Raw genomic sequence first — 18307 nt, forward strand, 5'->3', positions numbered from 1 at the left:
GGGAGCCAGGCAGAGAGACTGATTGGCGGAAGGGGACCGGGAGGTTGGTCAGGAAAGAGCTGAGAGATATTAAAACCAGGATCTATCCTTTAATACCCAGTATAAATTAAGGCATTCCTGTTGCGTGTGCAACTCCCACTTGGGGACTCATCCCATCCCTCAATCTAGCTCTGAATGCCTTAAACAAGGGCTATCGAGAAATCTTCCAGCATTCAGGTTTGCCTTCTTATGCAGAGGTCTCTACGGCCCTCTCTCTACCAGAGTTATGTCCCCTCATTCCTGTGTGAGGTCGTGCTTAGCTATTTCATGCTTTCCTCATAAGTCGCTCCCTCCAGCCCACTCGCCCTTTAGCTTCGCTTTTCCAAAATCCCTCCCATTAGCTACAGTTTCCAGTCCAAGTGGCAACGCGCTCTAGATAGAGAATATGATGCGACAGCTCTGTATGAAAAGCCTACAAATCAATGGGTTTTCTTGCCATCCTGCAAACATACCTTTATTTTTGTGCTGTGTTTGCACAATGGTGTCCTGGTCCAGGACTAGAACTCCTAGGCGCAATAGTAACAGACATAATACATTTTGTTAAAATGCAGCAGTGAAACACACACACACACACACACACACACACACACACAATTGGTTGGACTTAGCAAACAGATACAAAAAGGGAAATAACGCTGTGGGTATCAGCAGTATTTCTTTTCACCATTTATGCTGTTTGTTTACTTTTTTGCATTTCGCTTAGCTGAGGAAAGGGAAGGTACATTGGCTAATGTTATGTTAGTTTCATTTCCTGGTTCTCTGGCACTAGCACAATGCGGCTGGCGGGCGGAGTTTCCCACACTGCCAGAGGAATGCACGTAGCAAACCACTGTTGTTAAACTGAGTTTATAAAAAGGGGGAAATATGGAAATGTTGCTACTCAGATTAGATATTATTAAACCTAAATTTTGGACCTAAACTGGCCTTTTTCCATGTGGCGAGGAAATGAAATAAGAGATTAGCGTGATCTGGTGTGTATGCACAGTAGGGCGCTTACAGGTGGGTGGGTAACTTGTGTGACTATGGCTTTGTTTGTAAGTGCCTTAATTGCATGTTCATTTCCAAAAGCCCCCTGCAGCGCTAGGGCCCAGTGTGTAATTACATATCACCAAGTCACTTACCAGCTGTTTGTTGAAGTTCTGCACGCACTGCTCAAACTGCTCGTCTTTTGTTTCGTCCGCTTTGCCGAGCTTCTGCAAGACCTGCAGGCGGGGAACAGAAGAGGAGGCTTTAACCCGGAGGTCACAAGGCTGACACAAAACTGTACAAGGCAGGAGCAGACTGTGGTGGCTTCTTGGCTCATCAGACAGGAAGAGGGAAGCCTCTCCCGTCCCTGCGCTCAGCACCTTGGAGAGGCTTGTGCAGAGCTGAGTCAGGGTGTGCTCATGCCTGCTCAGCTCTGCTGGGAACGCTACTTCAGCGATCTGAGCCCGGCCTCCACCCAGGGTGAGGGCGAACGCGGCAACAGCAACAGGATGGATCCTGCCTGGTTTTGTTGAGGAGGCCAGCAAAGGAGGGACCCTGCTGCCTCGCACCTTGAGCCGAATGGGTGCAACACACTAACTCCAGTGTCCGTGAGCGGGGAATCCTGAGCGTGCAGCATTTTACACTTGCTTTCATAGAATATCAGGGTTGGAAGGGACCTCAGGAGGTCATCTAGTCCAACCCCCTGCTCAAAGCAGGGCCAATCCCCAGCTAAATCATCCCAGCCAGGGCTTTGTCAAGCCTGACCTTAAAAACCTCTAAGGATGGAGATTCCACCACCTCCCTAGGCAACGCATTCCAGTGCTTCACCACCCTCCTAGTGAAAACGTTTTTCCTAATATCCAACCTAAACCTCCCCCTCTGCAACTTGAGACCATTACTCCTTGTTCTGTCATTTGGTACCACTGAACAGTCTAGATCCATCCTCTTTGGAACCCCCTTTCAAGTAGTTGAAAGCAGCTATCAAATCCCCCCTCATTCTTCTCTTCTGCAGACTAAACAATCCCAGTTCCCTCAGCCTCTCCTCATAAGTCATGTGCTCCAGACCCCTAATGATTTTTGTTGCCCTCTGCTGGATTCTTTCCAATTTTTCCATATCCTTCTTGTAGTGTGGGGCCCAAAACTGGACTCAGTACTCCAGATGAGGCCTCACCAATGTCGAATAGAGGGGAATGATCACATCCCTCGATCTGCTGGCAATGCTCCTACTTATACAGCCCAAAATGCCGTTAACAATGTGCCCTTGTTGCCAAGAAGGCTGACTCATATCCAGCTTCTCGTCCACCATAACCCCTAGGTCGTTTTCCGCAGTCCCTAGGCTAGATCTACACTACCCGCCTGAATAGGCGGGTAGAAATCGATCTCTCGGGGATCGAATTATCGTGTCTCGTCGGGATGCGACAATCGATCCCCGAATAGACGCTCTTACTCCACCAGCGGAGGTGGGAGTAAGCGCCGTCGACGGGGAGCCGCGGAGGTCGATTTTGCCGCCATCCTCACAGCGGGGTAAGTCGGCTCCGATAGGTCGAATTCAGCTACGCTATTCGTGTAGCTGAATTTGCGTATCTTAAATCGACCCCCCCCCCCCGTAGTGAAGACCTGCCCCTAGTCTGTAGCAGTGCATGGGATTCTTCCGTCCTAAATGCAGGACTCTGCACTTGTCCTTGTTAAACCTCATCAGGTTTCTTTTGGCCCAATTCTCTAATTTGTCTATGTCCCACTGTATCCTATCCTTCCCTCCAGCGTATCTACCACTCCTCCCAGTTTAGTGTCATCTGCAAACTTGCTGAGGGTGTAATCCACACCATCCTCCAGATCATTAATGAACAAGCACAAGCATAAACGATTGCACGGGATACCAAGCGGCACGGAATCAGGTCCAGTCAGGAGATCATTTTTTTTTCCCCTCCCAAGATTGCTGGACCCTCCAGTGCAAGAGAAGGATGGCAATTGAGGGTATATAAGGAAGGGGAGAGACACAAAGGACATGGAGGAGAGGGAACACCAACTTCCCTCCATTCCCTCTTCTCACAGAAACACACACCAGGTTTGGGGTACCTGGTCGCTAAGGGGTAAAAGGGCCCTGATCAAATGGTATTCAATTCCAGCTGGTGCCAGGAGGCGGCCAGGGGACCATGCACCCATCTCCCCACACCCGATAACCACACCGACTAGCTAGTCTCCTCTCCACAGCAAGAGCTCTTTGTACAACATAGCTGGCCCCAGGCCAAGTAAATCCTTATCAGGGCACTTCCCCTATCAGAAGTTCCCCTTCAACACACTCTTCACAGAGTGCTTGGTCACTTCCCATCCAGGGAGACCCACGGCGATACAGCCTGTCAGGGGCAGCGGGATGGATTCCAGCTGTAGAGGAGGTCAGGACTGACTGACCCTGCCTTGGGCAATTCCAGTTCTGGAGCCGTGGGGACACTGGGGAGCATCTCAGGGAGAAGGACATTGATGGAGAGGGGGAGAAGGCACACTATGCATGCTGTGTTCAGAAAGGGCACGTGGTATTCCCAGCCAGCCAGCGGGTTCAGAGGCATGGGCTGGTAATGAACACAACACATATGTACGTGCACACACAGAGGGTTACATGCACATGCCAAGCGTTATGCACACAGATTATGCTTGAAGTAGAAAGCGCAGCCTAACAAACATTAATTCTGCACCCCGAAACCTCTCCTATCAGCAGCTTCAATCCAAAAGCACAAGTGTGGGGGATGGGGGAGAGGTACACAGCAAGGCCCTAAGGCTGTAATAAAAAAAAATATCAAGCGATTCTGGTTCACTTAAACTCCCCACCACCACTTAAGCAGGGAGAGAGCCCACAGTTAGGGTTGCCAGCTTTCTAATCGCACAAAACTGAACACTCCTGCCCTTGCCCCGAGGCCCCGCCCCCACTCCAGCCTGACTCCCACCATCGCTCGCTCTCCCTCACCCTCATTGACTTTCACTGGGCTGGGGCAGGAGGTTGGGGTGCAGAAGGGGGCCCAGGGATGGGGTGCAGGCTCTGGGAGGGAGTTAGGGTGTGGGAGAGGGGACAGGGCTTAGTCCCTGTTCTTAGTCCTACCCGACTGCCAACAGGTAGAAGCAGAGACTGGATTTCCTAGCTGCCCTGGCCCTGGGCCAGTTAAACTTTCCAGACCAGGTAGGGGTAGCAGCAGCGGGAGTCCACAGAGCCTCAAAACAGGTGAGCAGGAAAAGGCCCAACCCCTCCTGTGTGCAGGGTGTTGTGGGTAAACTGAGCTTGGAGGAATGGGGCGTTCCAGCCGGGAGAGCCCTGCAAAAGGGCAACCCGGGCCAGTGGCCCCAACTCAGGTTTCCAAGAGCCACGTCCTCTGGGAGGCCTAGCGGCACTGCGTCTGGTTATTCTCCATTCCCCCAGCCCTCTGGTTATAAGGGAAGCCAGCCCCTTGCTACCCCGTCCCCTTCTGTGCCCTCCCCCAGACTTTTTGCCCCCTGCAAGAGTGTATGGAATTAACGCAAGTGAACAGCACCCAACTGACAGACCGGGAAAGCAAAACTCACTCTCCCTGCTTGGAACACGCTCAAGCCGGGCCCTGACAATCTGTTTTCACTCGCAGCTGAGGGGGATCGGCCTCCACGGACCATCATGTCTGGATCCTCTCCAAGAAGTCCACCAATAAGTGCATACGCGGGGGCGGGGCTAATATGGTGCCTGTTGGGACAGCCACTAGGGATTTCTCCCAGCTCCTTGCATAGGGGACACCCAGGGCAACTGTACTAGCAACTTCCGTCACGCCGGTGACCTAAAAGCTGTGACCACAACTTAAGCCCTCTGCCACTCGCCTCTCTGATGTCCCTCCTGCCTGAGGCAGCAGCATAGTGGTTTTGCTAGCATGACAGAGAAGTCACATCCTGCATTTTTTTTTTGGAGCACAGTGTTAAGAAAGACTTCATGCACCCACTGGCCAGCCCATGCGGTTACACAGCCAGCTGATGGAATTAGCAGCGTGCTGACACAGCCCGTGCGAGGGCTTGCAACCTTTCCTCAAGGTCGCGAGCACCAGGGAGGTACAGCAACTCACACTGGAGCGGTGCATGATAAATCTGTTCAGTCATTCAGCACCTGGTCCGCACAGCCCCGGCTCCGGCTGTGGTCAGATTATCTAGATTAGAGTGACTGTGTTTCACTCCTCTGCCTGCGTGGGCGGGAGGCGGGGATCTCTGGGGTATTCATGTAACAGCAAGAGGGAAAAAAATGACACCTGCAATTGTGATGAGAACTATCTTCCTTGGGACCGGGGCTTGAACCTGGGACCTCCAGAGCTAGAAGTCTCTACAAACTTGAGCTAAAGGAATAGGTGCTGTAGCTGGGAGCTATAAAAGACCCCTCCGTGCTCTGTGGATCAGACACACAGCAGGGCACACACCAAACAGACAGTGGGGTTAGGGTTGCCAACTTTCTGATTGCAGAAAACTGCACACCCAAACCCCGCCCACTTTCCCATGGCTCCACCCCTACACCGCCCCTTCTCCAAGACCACCACCACCCCCCGTTGCTCAATCCAGGGTTTAGGGTGCAGGAGGGGGCTGGGGGTGGGGCCAAGGGGTTCAGAGTGTTGGAAGGGGCAGGAGGGGATGAGGGCACTGAGAGGGAGTTTGTTTGCAGGAAGGGGCTCTGGGCTGGGGCAGGGGTTTGGGGTTCAGGGTGCTCCCAGGAAGTGGTGACATGTCCCTCCGGCTCCTAGTCGGAGGGTGGCCAGGGGGCTCTATGCGCTGTCCCCGTCCGCAGGTGCTGCCCCTGCAGCTCCCATTGGTTGCAGTTCCCGGCCAATGGGAGCTGCAGAGCCAATGCTCAGGGCGGCACCTGCGCTGCAGGGATGGGCAACATGTGGAGCCCCCTGGCCACCCCTGCGCCTAGGAGCCGGAGGAACATGCCGGCTGCTTCCGGGACCTGTGCGGAGCCGGCTGCTGCGGCCAACCAGACTTTTAGCGGGGAGCTGCCAGGGTCCCTTTTCGACATGGCATTCCAGTCGAAAACCAGGCGCCAGCAACCATAAGTCGGGTACACAGTGTTCATACTGTGTTATAGGAGGCAAATTGTGGGGCTGAAGATACAGAGGGCGTCTCCCTCTAGGGCTGCAGTGAAAACATGGATTAAAAAGAATGGGCTCCCAGGAGCTGGCAGAGCTACTGACGAGCGGACCGCATGGCACAGAGAGTGATCCGAGAGGCTTCTGCCCTAAAGAGCCAGCAGTGGCAGCCTAGCCAGAGAGATTTTGCCTTTCGGGTCAGAAATAACTGGACAACTCCCGCACTGGCTGTTCCTCCAGTGGAGTTACACCAGGATGAATGTGAATCAGAAACTCCTGATTGGGCAACCATACAAAAGGTTGGATGGGCAGCGAGGGCCAGGGCCAATGGATGGCCGTTCTGAAGGTGGAGCTAGACCAGGAGTGGGCAAACTATGGCCCACGGGCCATGTCCGGCCCATTGGACCTTTTAATCTGGCCCTCGCGCTCTCACCGGGGAGTGGGGTCGGGGGCTTTCCGTGTGGCTGCCGGAAGTAGCGGCATGTTCCCCCTCAGGCTCCTACGCATAGGGGCAGCCAGGGCCAGGGGGCTCTGCACACAGGGCCCACCCGAAGTACCGCCCCCCGCAGTTCCCATTAACTGGGAACCATGGCCAATGGGAGCTGCAGGGGCGGTGGCTATGGACGGGGCAGCACGCAGAGCTGCCTGGTGCCGCGCCTCCGCGTAAGAGCCGGAGGGGGCGCATGCCGCTGCTTCTGTTGCCTGGATGCTCCTGAGGAGGTTACATATCCACACCAGGGTTTCATGGTCATCCCTAGAGGCAGAAATCCCGAAAGCCAGGAAGGACCATCCGTGGCAGCTCCGGAGTAATGCCTCGGCCCGGTGACATCATTCTCAGCTGTGATGTAATACTTCCAGGAAGGATGTCACTCACTGAGCAGATGTTCAGATGTACTCCAGGCATTACCGTGGGCCAGAGGAGGGCTTCCTGCCAAAGCTCATCCAGGGCTGAGGGTGGATTTTCTACATCGCTAGCACTCCATGAGACCTGCTTTACAGGCGCACTTGTCAATGACATTGATCAGATATTTCTGTCTGCAGATTCCAAGCAGGGACAAAGGCCCTCATAAGAAGATCAAGAGAACTGTCCCTCATCTAAAGAGGCTTTTTAATGGGCACATGTGTCTGGCTGATAACAGGATGCTTTCAGGACTCTGGAGGGGTCATTTAACTCAGACAGGAATGCAGAGTATGTTGCCAGAGCTCAAAGGTTTGAAAGAGCCCTTGGCGCTTGTATGTGCAAACAGACAGAATACTAGTCACAGGAAATGACAAGGAAAAGGCTACTAAACAGACTCCCTTGTGCTCCTGCATGCCTGGGAACTGGCCTTGCATTTCAAATGCACCATACTTCTTACGCACAAGCTACTTATCAGAGTCCTCAAACCTAGGTCTGCCCCTTACACCCACGGGTCTCCATCCATCCAGAAGATCTAGCTCCCCTTTCCTTTGGAGCTCTGTTGCGGTGCTGCTCAGCAGTGCTTAATTGGGAATGAAAGAGGTGCCGGGGCTCAAGCAATTTTTTTACTTTCCTAACTTGCCTCTGTGGCAAGCCCAGAGGTGCCGGGGCTACAAACTGCCAAGCCGAGAGTCGCCGGGGCTCGGACCAGGCACAAATTAAGCACTGCTCCTAAGTGTCCTCCATTCCTCAGAACTCAGATTCATCCCCCAAGCTCTAACCCACCCAGGCCAGGAGTGCAGCGGACAACAACATAACAGCACCTAAGGCCAAGTCTTGCCCTTGGAAGGCTGGCAGCTGAGAGACAGAGAGGGACATGCAAAGCAGAGGAATCTACAGCCTCAGGGAACCCCATGATGGGAAGTGGGGTAAGGAAAGGGGGGTTATTTTTAAAGAGACCACGCTGAAAAAGAGAGTGGGCAAATGATGGGTCACCAGCCTGACAGCTCCATGCCAGGGGGCGTCATATGGCACAGCTTGGGGTCAGGAAAAACACACACACCCACAGGTGCCAACCAAGCGAGGGGAGAGGTTGGCCTGAACCATAAAGCAGCCAGCAGCACATGTCCATTCTGGCTGTTAATAAACAGTGAGCTCATAGGACAACATCCCTCTGCCAGGAGCACGGGCGTTATTCCCCCCGCCCACCCCCGAGTGACAGCGCTTAATCCCTCGGATCACTGCAAAGCCAGATCAAGTTAGGATGGAAACTTCAGGCTCTTTATACCTATTAATGGAGCAGATTTGCCTGTGCCGAGATGTGGTAAGTTAAGATCCTGACACAGCCCCAGCACCCAGACCTGGAGAGCCAAGGATGGATCAGACAGGAAAGACAGTCCGGCAGCTGCTGTCTGCAGTCAGGCCACAGACGCCAATGGCGGCCAGAAGCGTTGATCTGGGCACATGAGCATTAATAAAAAACCCCAGCCGGACACCCTCCTCAGCCCTTGGTCTCTAAAATCCTAGCACGCTACGGCGGCAGTGAAGATTTACAACGGGTTTCAGAGTAAGAAGCAGCCAAACGAGAGGGACAGTTGTGGATCAGGGAAGCGGTTTTACCAAAGGAAGTTTCACGCTGGGCATTAGATGGGATTTCAGCTCAAGCCCCCAGCATGAAAGTGACTTCTATTCCTGGATCACCCATAGATTGGCTAGGAGAGCCTGGGGAATTCACTTCGGGCAGTGTTCACACTCAAGTGCCTAAAGTAGGAGCCCAAATCTATTTTTAAAGCACCTAAATAAATGGTTTGGTTTTCAGTGGTGCTGAGAACCCATGAGGCCTGCTGAGATCTGGTGGGGCTGCAGGTGATCAACATTTCTGGAAGAGCCAGGACACTGGTGCTTAACTTTAAACACTCATTCACATTTGAAAACAAAACCCACTCTTTGTGCCTCAGTTTCCCCTTCTGTAGGCCAAGAACACTAATTTCTACTGTTCTTTACAGGGCTTGAACAATATTTCAAAAGCACTCCGAGGCCCTGAGATGCACGATGATACTGTAAAAAAAGCCAACTATTTTTTTTTAAATACATAAATAAATATGCAGACAAGCACCAGGCTTACAAACAGGATTGTTTGGAAGAAGATCTGGTTTTACATACTCCTAGTACTTCATTAACAGAGGAGTTAGACCCCACTAGTCAAATTGCAGCGGATGCATAGACAAGTGCCGCAGCCATTATGCACAGAGCAATAGCTCAGACAGAGGTTTGTACACCAGAACCTGACCAGTCGAGAGGGAATGATGACAGGGTTATTCCAAACACCCTCATGCCATGGGATCTTTAGCCTCCTGCCTAGAACAGTCAGTGAAGAGAACGCTCATACCATCCGCAGAAGGACATTTTTTTTTTTAAATTAATGAACAATTAGCCTGTGGAACTCCTTGCCACAGGATATCACAGAGACCAAGAGTTTAGCAGGATTCACAAAAGGATTGGACATTTATAGGGATGAGAAAATATGAGAGTTTTGGAAGGGACAATAATATTCTTCATGCTTCAGCGCTTAAGTCAACCTCTAATAATTGGGTAACTTTCCCTGGGTCCAAATTATCCCAAAATGCCTTTTTTCTTTTTTTCAACTTTCCCCCTCAACAATCTGGTGCCGGCCACAACTGGAGACAGAATGCTGCACAAATGTACCGCTAGTCAGATCCAATCTGCCATTTCCATGAAGGACCACACTTTCTGACTGCAGCAACTCCCCTGTGTGGCAGTGCAGGGTCAGATCAGCTTAAAGTGTGATTCCACTCTGAAAAGTGACAAAAAGGAGCAGCAAGGGGTTCCATATTTATTGCCTTTTAATGGTTTCAGATCACACTTTCTCCACTGGGGGGTGGGGGGTAGAACTTTTTCTTGCTAACTGACAGCAAATGCAGAGAATCAAGAATACATACACCCCATCCTGATTATTATGGTGATGATATGCTGAAGGCCCTGCAAGCCAAACTATGCTGAAAGTGACACCTAAACCCACTTCCTCCTAATTCTCCCCTCAGCAATACCTGCACAGACCAATTAGTCTCCAATGGTAAATGCATAAACACACCAAGGGCATAAATTGGTTTACAGGATCTTTTGCACTGGTGATGATGTGCAATGGAAGAACCCAGCTTGACTTTCAGATCCCAGGTTGAGCCTATAAAGGTTGAAAGGGCAGCATCATACCTTCTACCCCACATCAGCACCACGTCTGACTCTGCCTCGGACCGAGAAGAGGCCCCCTAGAACAGTTATGCCAGATCAGCACAATTGAAACACCAAGATACATTTTGATCCTGAGCTGCTGCACTACTGTCCTCCCTAAAAAAGGGAACCGCCTCTTAGCCCAAATGGAATCTCACTTGCTCAACGAAATCAATAAGCGCAAGTTCTTCCACGACACGTTTTGCACTCAGGCTCAAGGAGAGCTTTTGAACAGCACAGGTGGGAACCAGGAGGCTAAGTCCCACTTAGCGGTCAATGGGAGTAGGGCACCCAACGGTGCCCTTTGTGCCTCTTCTACTCGTTGTCCTGTGCAGAGGGCAGCTCCACTGTCCGCATCTGAGCGCAGCACAATTCTTTCCTTGGAACAATGGCACACAGGGCAGAGGGGGCGGGACAGAGTTCAAGTTCAAATGCCTCCATGCTGTATTTGACATTCAGAAAGGATTCCTGGCTCTGGGCAACCATGAAGACTCTGATCATTGGGGAGGATTGGGCGGGGGTGGTTAAGTTTAGCACGGAGTGGGTTTCTTACTAACTACCTGCTTGTTGACAAGGTCCACCCGATTCCACAGCAAAGCCCAGCAGAACACAGGCAATTGTGCAGAGAGAGAGAGAGAGAGAGAGAGAGAGGATGGCCCAGTGGTTAGTGTCATTTCACTTCAACTCCCTGGACTTTCGTTGGAGGTTGCTGGTTCCCCATCCAATTATGAGGTTAGATCCTGTTTACCACAGCTCCCATCACTATTGTATGTGGGCACCTCCTACAGAGTAACCTGATTTATCCTCACAGCCCCCTGCGAGGTAGGCAGTGTGGCTATCCGTTTGACAGAGACACTGCGACCACGTCACGGATTGCGTGATGCCCAGCCAGAAGCACCTCGGACCGGATGTCTGGAAAAGCTGAACATCTGCATCTCCCAGGGAAGTCAACGAGAGCTGTGGGTGCACTAAATAAAAATCAATACATAAATCCAAGCACAGGAGAGAAAAAAATAAAAATAAAAATCAGTGGCCACATCTGATGGTTTGTCTATGACGTGCACAAGGCCACAGAAGAACATCAGTGACAGAATGCAGAGCTCCTGGGTCCCACGGCACGACCCTTCACAACACAATCACAGTGCCACATGGCACACCCTCCACCAGCCGCTGCATATGAATAGGCAACAGCGGCAAGGGAGGTGACAGAGCACAGGAAGGTGTTTTTTAGGGAAACAGTCTCCTTTTGCCACCTTCCAAAAGCTGGTACTACGCTGCAAGGTATTTGTAGCAAGGAGAGGTATGCACTGAAAGCGCTCCCCGGACTGACCGCATGTGGGATCATTACCCAATGTGATCCGCGCTGGCAGGAGGGGTAATGTTAAACTCCAAACGAAGACCGTCTCTTTCCTTTGAGCTCAGATGATTCAGGCTGGAGAAGAGGCAGGTGTTAAAAATAATAATAATAATCCACAGGCACCTTCTCCATTTAATCTGGCCCATCAGATGGACTCCCCCAGCCAGTCCTGGGTTTCTGAGCCACCAGTGAATTTCACCTCCACAACAGACAAGGGCAGAATAGCCCAAGAAAGAGCAAGAAGGAAAAGAGACCTGTTTCACTTGCACAGTTGGCTGTTCACTCCTATTCAGTCACGGTCATCTTACCAAGCTTAGGATATTCCCCACAAGGGATGGTCTTGTGGTTGTGTCACTAGGAGGCATGAGATGCGAGTTCTATTCCCAGCTGTGCTTCACGTCTGACCTTGGGCAAGTCAAACTTTCCATGCCTCGGTATTCTCATCTGTACAATGGAGCTAGCACCTACTTCACAGGAGTGCCAAGAGCCAATTGCTGGTGTATAAAGCAACAACAGATGCTCAAACAAACAGTAGCCACCCTAGAACCACACAGTGTTACCATAATGTAGAGGGTACTGTTGTTCGGTCTTGTGATAGATACCTGTAGCTAAGCCAAGGCTGTGGAAAGAGATCGCCAATACTAGGGAACAGTTACCAAGAGTTTTTTCTGTTTGTCCAGTTTAATTTTAAAATCTTGTCCCTTGTAGGGGATTTTTCTGTCCTAAACAGAGAGGAAAATTATATATATATAAAATAAATAAAATATATTTAATATATATATATATATATATATATATATAAAAATTGCTGTGCTAGGAAGGACAGGCCTGGGGGGGGGGGGGGAGAACGTACAAAATGCCTGTGTGACTAAAGGGCAGTGCTGTATATGCAGGTGAGAATCTACCATAGGGCCTCTAGCCCCCATAAGACCATCTTCTATCTCTCCCATACATCCCCCAAGCCTCTCCCCTTCATGATGAAAACGTATTGGTGGATCTCATGCAGTTCCAGTCATACTTCATCCCCTCCTCCCCCGCAACAAAGGGGACATGTATCCTTTAATTAGAGGTTCTCAAAACTCACTAAGCTGACCAACGGCTGTTCTTAGGAGCTGGCATATTTGCATTTCCCTCACTCTTTTCAACCTACAGCAAAGCAGAGATAACTCAAAATGACTATCAAGATACCAGTGTCACCAGACCCACTGTAACCTGTTCAGTATCACGAGACGGAGAACCCACCACTTCCCTTGTTAGTTTATTCCAATGATTAATCACCCTCAGTGTCAAGTGTGTGTCTTGTTTCTAATTTGACTTTGTCTGGATTTATCTTCCAGCCATTGGTTCTTGTTCTGCCGCTCTTCGCTAGATTAAAGAGCTCTTTAGTACCTGTCATTTTCTCCCCATGCAGGTACTTCTGCACTGATCAAGTCACCGCTCAATCTTTCTGAGAAGCTAAATAGATTGAGCTCTTCGAGTCTCTCCCTGTACGGCATTTTCTCCAGCCCTTGAATAACTTTTGTGGCTCTTTTCTGCACCCTCTCCAATTTTTCAGCATCCTTTTAAAAATGTGGACACCAGATTTGGATGCAGTATTCCAGTATTGGTCTCGCCAACCCAGTATATAGAGGTAAAAATCCTCCCTGCTCCTACTCACTACCCTTGTTTATACATCTAAGGATCATATTAGCTACAATATCACACTGTCATGTTAAGTTGTTTGTTCACTATGTCCTCTAAATCCTTTTCAAACTCATGGCATTCCAGGATACAGTCCCCCATTCTGTGGTTGTGGCCTGCATTCCTTGTTCCTAGATGGATATCTTTGCATTGGCAGCATTGTTTGAATGGGCCCAGTTATCAAGCAACCCAGATCTCTCCATAAGACTGCCCTGTCCTCATCACTGTTTACAGATCCACCAGTCTTTCCGTCATCAGCAAATGTTATTAGCAGCAATTTTATCGTTACTTCCAGATCATGGATAAAAATGTTGAATAAGGGCTTAGTACTGACCCCTGAGAAACCCCACTAGACAAACCCCATTTAATGATCATTCTCCATTGACAACTACTTTTTAAATCTGCCAGTGAGTCAGTTCTTAATTCATTTAATGTGGGCGCTATTGACATTGTGTAGTGGTACTTTAAAATCAGAATGTTATGTGGTATTAGTCAAATGCCTTACAAAACTCCAAGTAGATTACATCTACGCACATACCTTCACCAACCAAAACTTGTGATCTCAAAGAATGAAATCAGGTTTGTTTGACAAGACCTATTTTCCATAAAACCATGGCGACCGGCATTCATTCTATTCCAGTTTTGATCAGTTGGAATCTATATCAGCTTTTCCATTGTTTTGCCCAGAACTGATGTCAGGATAAGAAGCCTTTAGTTTCCCTGGTCATCCCAGGCAACTGCACGATTCCGCCACCATTACATCCAAAACACCGCCATCAAATCTAATTAAGAGACTATTCAGTCTAAGGGCTAGTCCCCCGTCATAGACTATCAGGGTTGGAAGGGACCTCAGGAGGTCATCTAGTCCAACCCCCTGCTCAAATCAGGACCAATTCCCAACTTTTTTTTTGTCCCAGATCTCTAAATGGCCCTTTCAAGGATTGAACTCTCAACCCTGGGTTTAGGAGGCCAATACTCAAACCAGTCAGCCAGACCTGCTCAGTCCAACTACAGTAGTTTCCTTTGTACCATAAACCTGGGATTTGATTTCTCAGGTTGGGGGTGTGGGGGGCACCTATTAACTCAGCGCCTGTAATAAAGTCGGTCAGTCAGGCTAGTTCCCCCCCTATTTTTCTAATTAGCTTGAGCCATACAACCTTGTACATCATTATAGGACCCAGAGCGAGTGGGAGACCTTCTTTGCAGCATGTCATGCATTGGATAGGCCCTTCTCTATCCCATGACAGTCGCTTTGTCCCTGAGCACAGGGGAAGTGCCAAGAACCCTGCTTCTGAGACCCCACCTTGTATCAAATCACAGTTCTAAACTGGGCATTGACATTTCCCTGCAATAGCGTCACGTCCGCAGGGAAGCCTCAGTTACCAGGCTCATTGGCGCCGGATCAAATCCTGGTGTTCACTGTGAGAGTGAATGGAGGAAGAGGGTAGGAAGGCAAAGGAGGGGGAGACCAGGACAATGCTGGGACTTCTTACCTGGCTGATGTGTGGTGCCGATACGTAGCAATGCAGAGCAGTGGCCTCTTGGAAGAAAGTCAGTTGAAGACCACGCATGAAACTGTAAATGAATCCAGGTCATGTCCCTCCCAGAGTGGAGCATCTTAGTTTCCTCCAAAGACTGGACTTGCCATATTCATAGAGATTAGATTTGAAAAATGTCCTGCCAGCCTAGCCAGTCCACCCCCACCAGTGCTGTACTTCTGCCGGGATAATTTCCAATGCTTTATCCAGGCTGGCTTCAAGTGTCCCAACAACGGGGTCCCATTCTGTTCTCCTGTGGGAGATTTGATCTAATTGTCAGGAGTTTTTCCAAAGAGGTTTACAGAAGACATTCCTCAAGAAAGGAAGGGGACTTCTGCCCACCTCCTGTTTCTTCTACATGTTGCCAAAAGATGCTATTTACCACCTAACAGTACGTATTAGAGACAGGCCTATGCCACGGTGTACAGATCAGGTCCAAACTACTCCAGATTCCACAAGTGTTTAGATCCAGGTTTTGGTTCAATACCTCAAAAAGACAAAGTCTGTTTAGCGTAACAGTCAGATGCTCTACCACGGATGTGCACCTCCCTCACCCAGATTGCGATTATACACACATGCATGTAGGTAGGTATATACTCAACACACGTTTCATTTCTAGGTGTTTCACCAGGACTCTAACCTGAACCAGTATAGATTGCTGCTTGAAAGAAGACGCTGGCAGAGAAACCTTTCAGAGGTACACCATGTGTGCTAGTGACAATGAGAAAGTAACTCACTGTCTTCCTGTACAATATGCACTTATATCTCCGTAAAATTCATATTCTATAAAGAATACATGGCATTCTTTTTTTTTTTAAATCAGCAGAGGTTTAAGATGGCCTCTGATTAATACTGTGGTCAAGCGATGGGTGGGCTATATGCAGAATATTGTGAGTGCTGATAAAACCATAATACCCCATCACATGTAGTACAAAAACACACTACATTTAAAAAGAGCTTTTAAAACATTGGATCGGTTTTTTATTCATCCAGTCTACAGGGCTCGGGGGTGCCCTAAGCTCTAGAAAAAAAAGCTTCATACATTTTCTGCATCTAAAGATGTAATGTTTTTAAAGTCTGCTATTGCAGATCTAAGGGAAGGAGTCCCACTGGGAAGATGGAAATCTCCAGTTTCCCATTCTCTCCCTGCATGCCATGATATCGCCGAGTTTGTACAGGAAAGTTGGGAACCACTTGCCTAAAGGTTCATGCAGTGTATGGGCTGGGACTCAGTTGGAGTCCATGTGAACGGTTGTGTTTCTAGAGTAATAGGAGAAGATTAGGAGATACACTGTTGCAACTAGTGTTCTAGCTTGCACCTGTATTTAATTTATCTGGACACTGCTTTTGCTGAAAAGCAGGCTAAGAACTAAGACGATGAGACTTCTGTACCGATCTTCATCGCCCTTTAGAAATCTTTTCTCTGTCAGTTGGCATTTAAGCCTGTTGACCCAGGCAGAGAGGAAGCCAGGGTTAAAACCATCCACTGATCTAGAGACCAGTCCTCACTCCAGTAAATAAACCTACATACACGTACACACATGCTGCAGTTCTTTTTTGTTAGGGCTACTTTGTGTCCACAACAAATTTTCATTAAAATATCGATTGCATCTTCTGCCCAGCAAGATTAGTCATGAACACAGATGTGCTTCAGTTTGCCTTTGATCCACCTTCACCCAAAGTGCACAGAACTGTGTCTGAAGCAACGAAGTAGTAGTAATTTACCTCCCTGGTACCCTGGCTTTCAATACTTCCTCGAAGGTCCTGGTGACACCCCATCCAGGTTCCTGATCAGGAATTTGGAGCAAAGATACCACCCCAGGAGAATTCATCCCAGGTTTTGCACAGGGCCCATTTGCATGCTGGAATGAAACTGGCGAGTTCAATGCGTAGCACAGACACCTAGGCAGTGCACACATTACCAAAGCTCATAGTTCCATACCATCACGGCTCAATGTTTTAAGACGCTCCCTGTGTGACATCCTGCCTACATCTCAACCAGCCACATTCAAAATGCAGTTTCCTGAAAACAAGACAGTCCTCCATTCTGTGAGGGAGGTGGTGCCTCAAAGCTCTAAAACTGAACACACAGGAAATGGACTGCTGCTGGTCTGCACCAGTTTCAGCCTTGTACAAACTCATTAGGAAAGGGATAAAGATTAATTTTCTGAGTGGGAGCCAAGCGGAGAGGGAGCCAGTCACTTTTATGCATCATCACTAGAACAGGATGCCAAGAAGCCAATAAATCACATTGTCTTTGGGGAATGGGCATTTTCTGTAAACATCACATTTCTTTAGAAAGTTGCTTTTTTTCCCCCCAAGTATCTGGAATTATAGGCCTTTTAAAGATAAATTTAAGTCTTCAAGCCAAGTAAGGGGTCAAGGGAAACTCATCCCAAGGAGAAGCCGAAGAAATGTTTCGGTGTTAAAAAAAAACACTGATCAGCAATTTAGATTTTCTTCCTTTTTTCACATATATTTAAAAAAAGAACAAATCCCCAAGCAAAACTACTGCCCAAGCAATGGGATGGTTAGCAGTTTTATGATTAACTGCCCTGAAAAATCTACGACATCCCTGCAAGGAATGCTACAAAGCTGGTAACATTAAAGGTGACCCTACAATAACATTCTCTACCTGGTGTAGTAAAAGCTAACAGCTTCTCAGAGCGAGGTCACAGCGCCCCAGCGCCCCAGCTACAGAATCCCGAGTGGCCAATGAGGAGATGTTCTGAGGATGCAATACTTTTACCCTGTGCATCGTCGATTAAGTGTATGTTTGGTACTCTGTATCCTGTTGGAGAACTAAACCCATCTAAACTGGTTCTTTCAAGGGTTAGAGAACACCCCAGCTTGTCCCCTCTTAATTAGAGACGTTCTTTTCTCTAATTCATCACTAGATTTTTTTTTTTTTAAACAAGAATCCAGACTCAAATTGGCTCTTCCCCATGAACTCTGTGGCTGGCAGATGTCTGTCTATCCCAGCAGATGTCTGCTACTCCACTCAGCAATTCAGGCAGCCTACGATGCTTTGAGATCCTCAGATGGAAGGTATGACAGAAATGCTAGGTTATAATAACTAATCCAGGACTTCCTGGCTGTCACTGCTGGGCACTACAGCCACACACAACTGCATGGGGACCCCGGGGCTGGAGCTCAGATCCCCTTGTTCCAAAAGCACAGGACTCTACTTCTTCTAGAGCTCAAGGAAGCACTGCATTAGCAGTTCAATGTAGCACTCTTTTGAGCAGACTGCTCGCTGCTGGATGCACAGAGACCAATAGTCTCATATGCTTCATTGCCCTGCCCACGTAGTGCGAGGACAGCAGAAGCAAGAACTCTTCACATGCATGCTCACATCACACCCATACTCACCAACCAAAACATAGCTGGCAGGTCTAACTTAGACCCCTGCTCTCCTTGCCACTACCCCCGTAAGGGTTGGGGAGAATCCTTGAAGAGCCCCATCACACAGGGATCCTGAAACTCAGGGACGAAGTACTCA

At 49.1% G+C, this 18307-nt stretch overlaps 1 protein-coding gene across 9 annotated transcripts in view; it reads right to left on the bottom strand.

Annotated features, from left to right (window-relative positions):
* BIN1 (bridging integrator 1) overlaps positions 1-18307 on the bottom strand; it is a 159509-nt gene that overhangs the window by 87902 nt on the left and 53300 nt on the right. For all 9 annotated transcript variants that reach the window (XM_054044721.1, XM_054044719.1, XM_054044718.1 and 6 more), the window contains exon 2: positions 1161-1241. In XM_054044721.1, the coding sequence (XP_053900696.1) occupies positions 1161-1241 (81 nt within the window). The remainder of the gene's footprint in view (positions 1-1160; positions 1242-18307) is intronic.

The sequence above is a fragment of the Malaclemys terrapin genome, chromosome 11 (genome assembly GCF_027887155.1).
Source record: "Malaclemys terrapin pileata isolate rMalTer1 chromosome 11, rMalTer1.hap1, whole genome shotgun sequence".
Classification (NCBI taxonomy): Eukaryota; Metazoa; Chordata; order Testudines; family Emydidae; genus Malaclemys; species Malaclemys terrapin.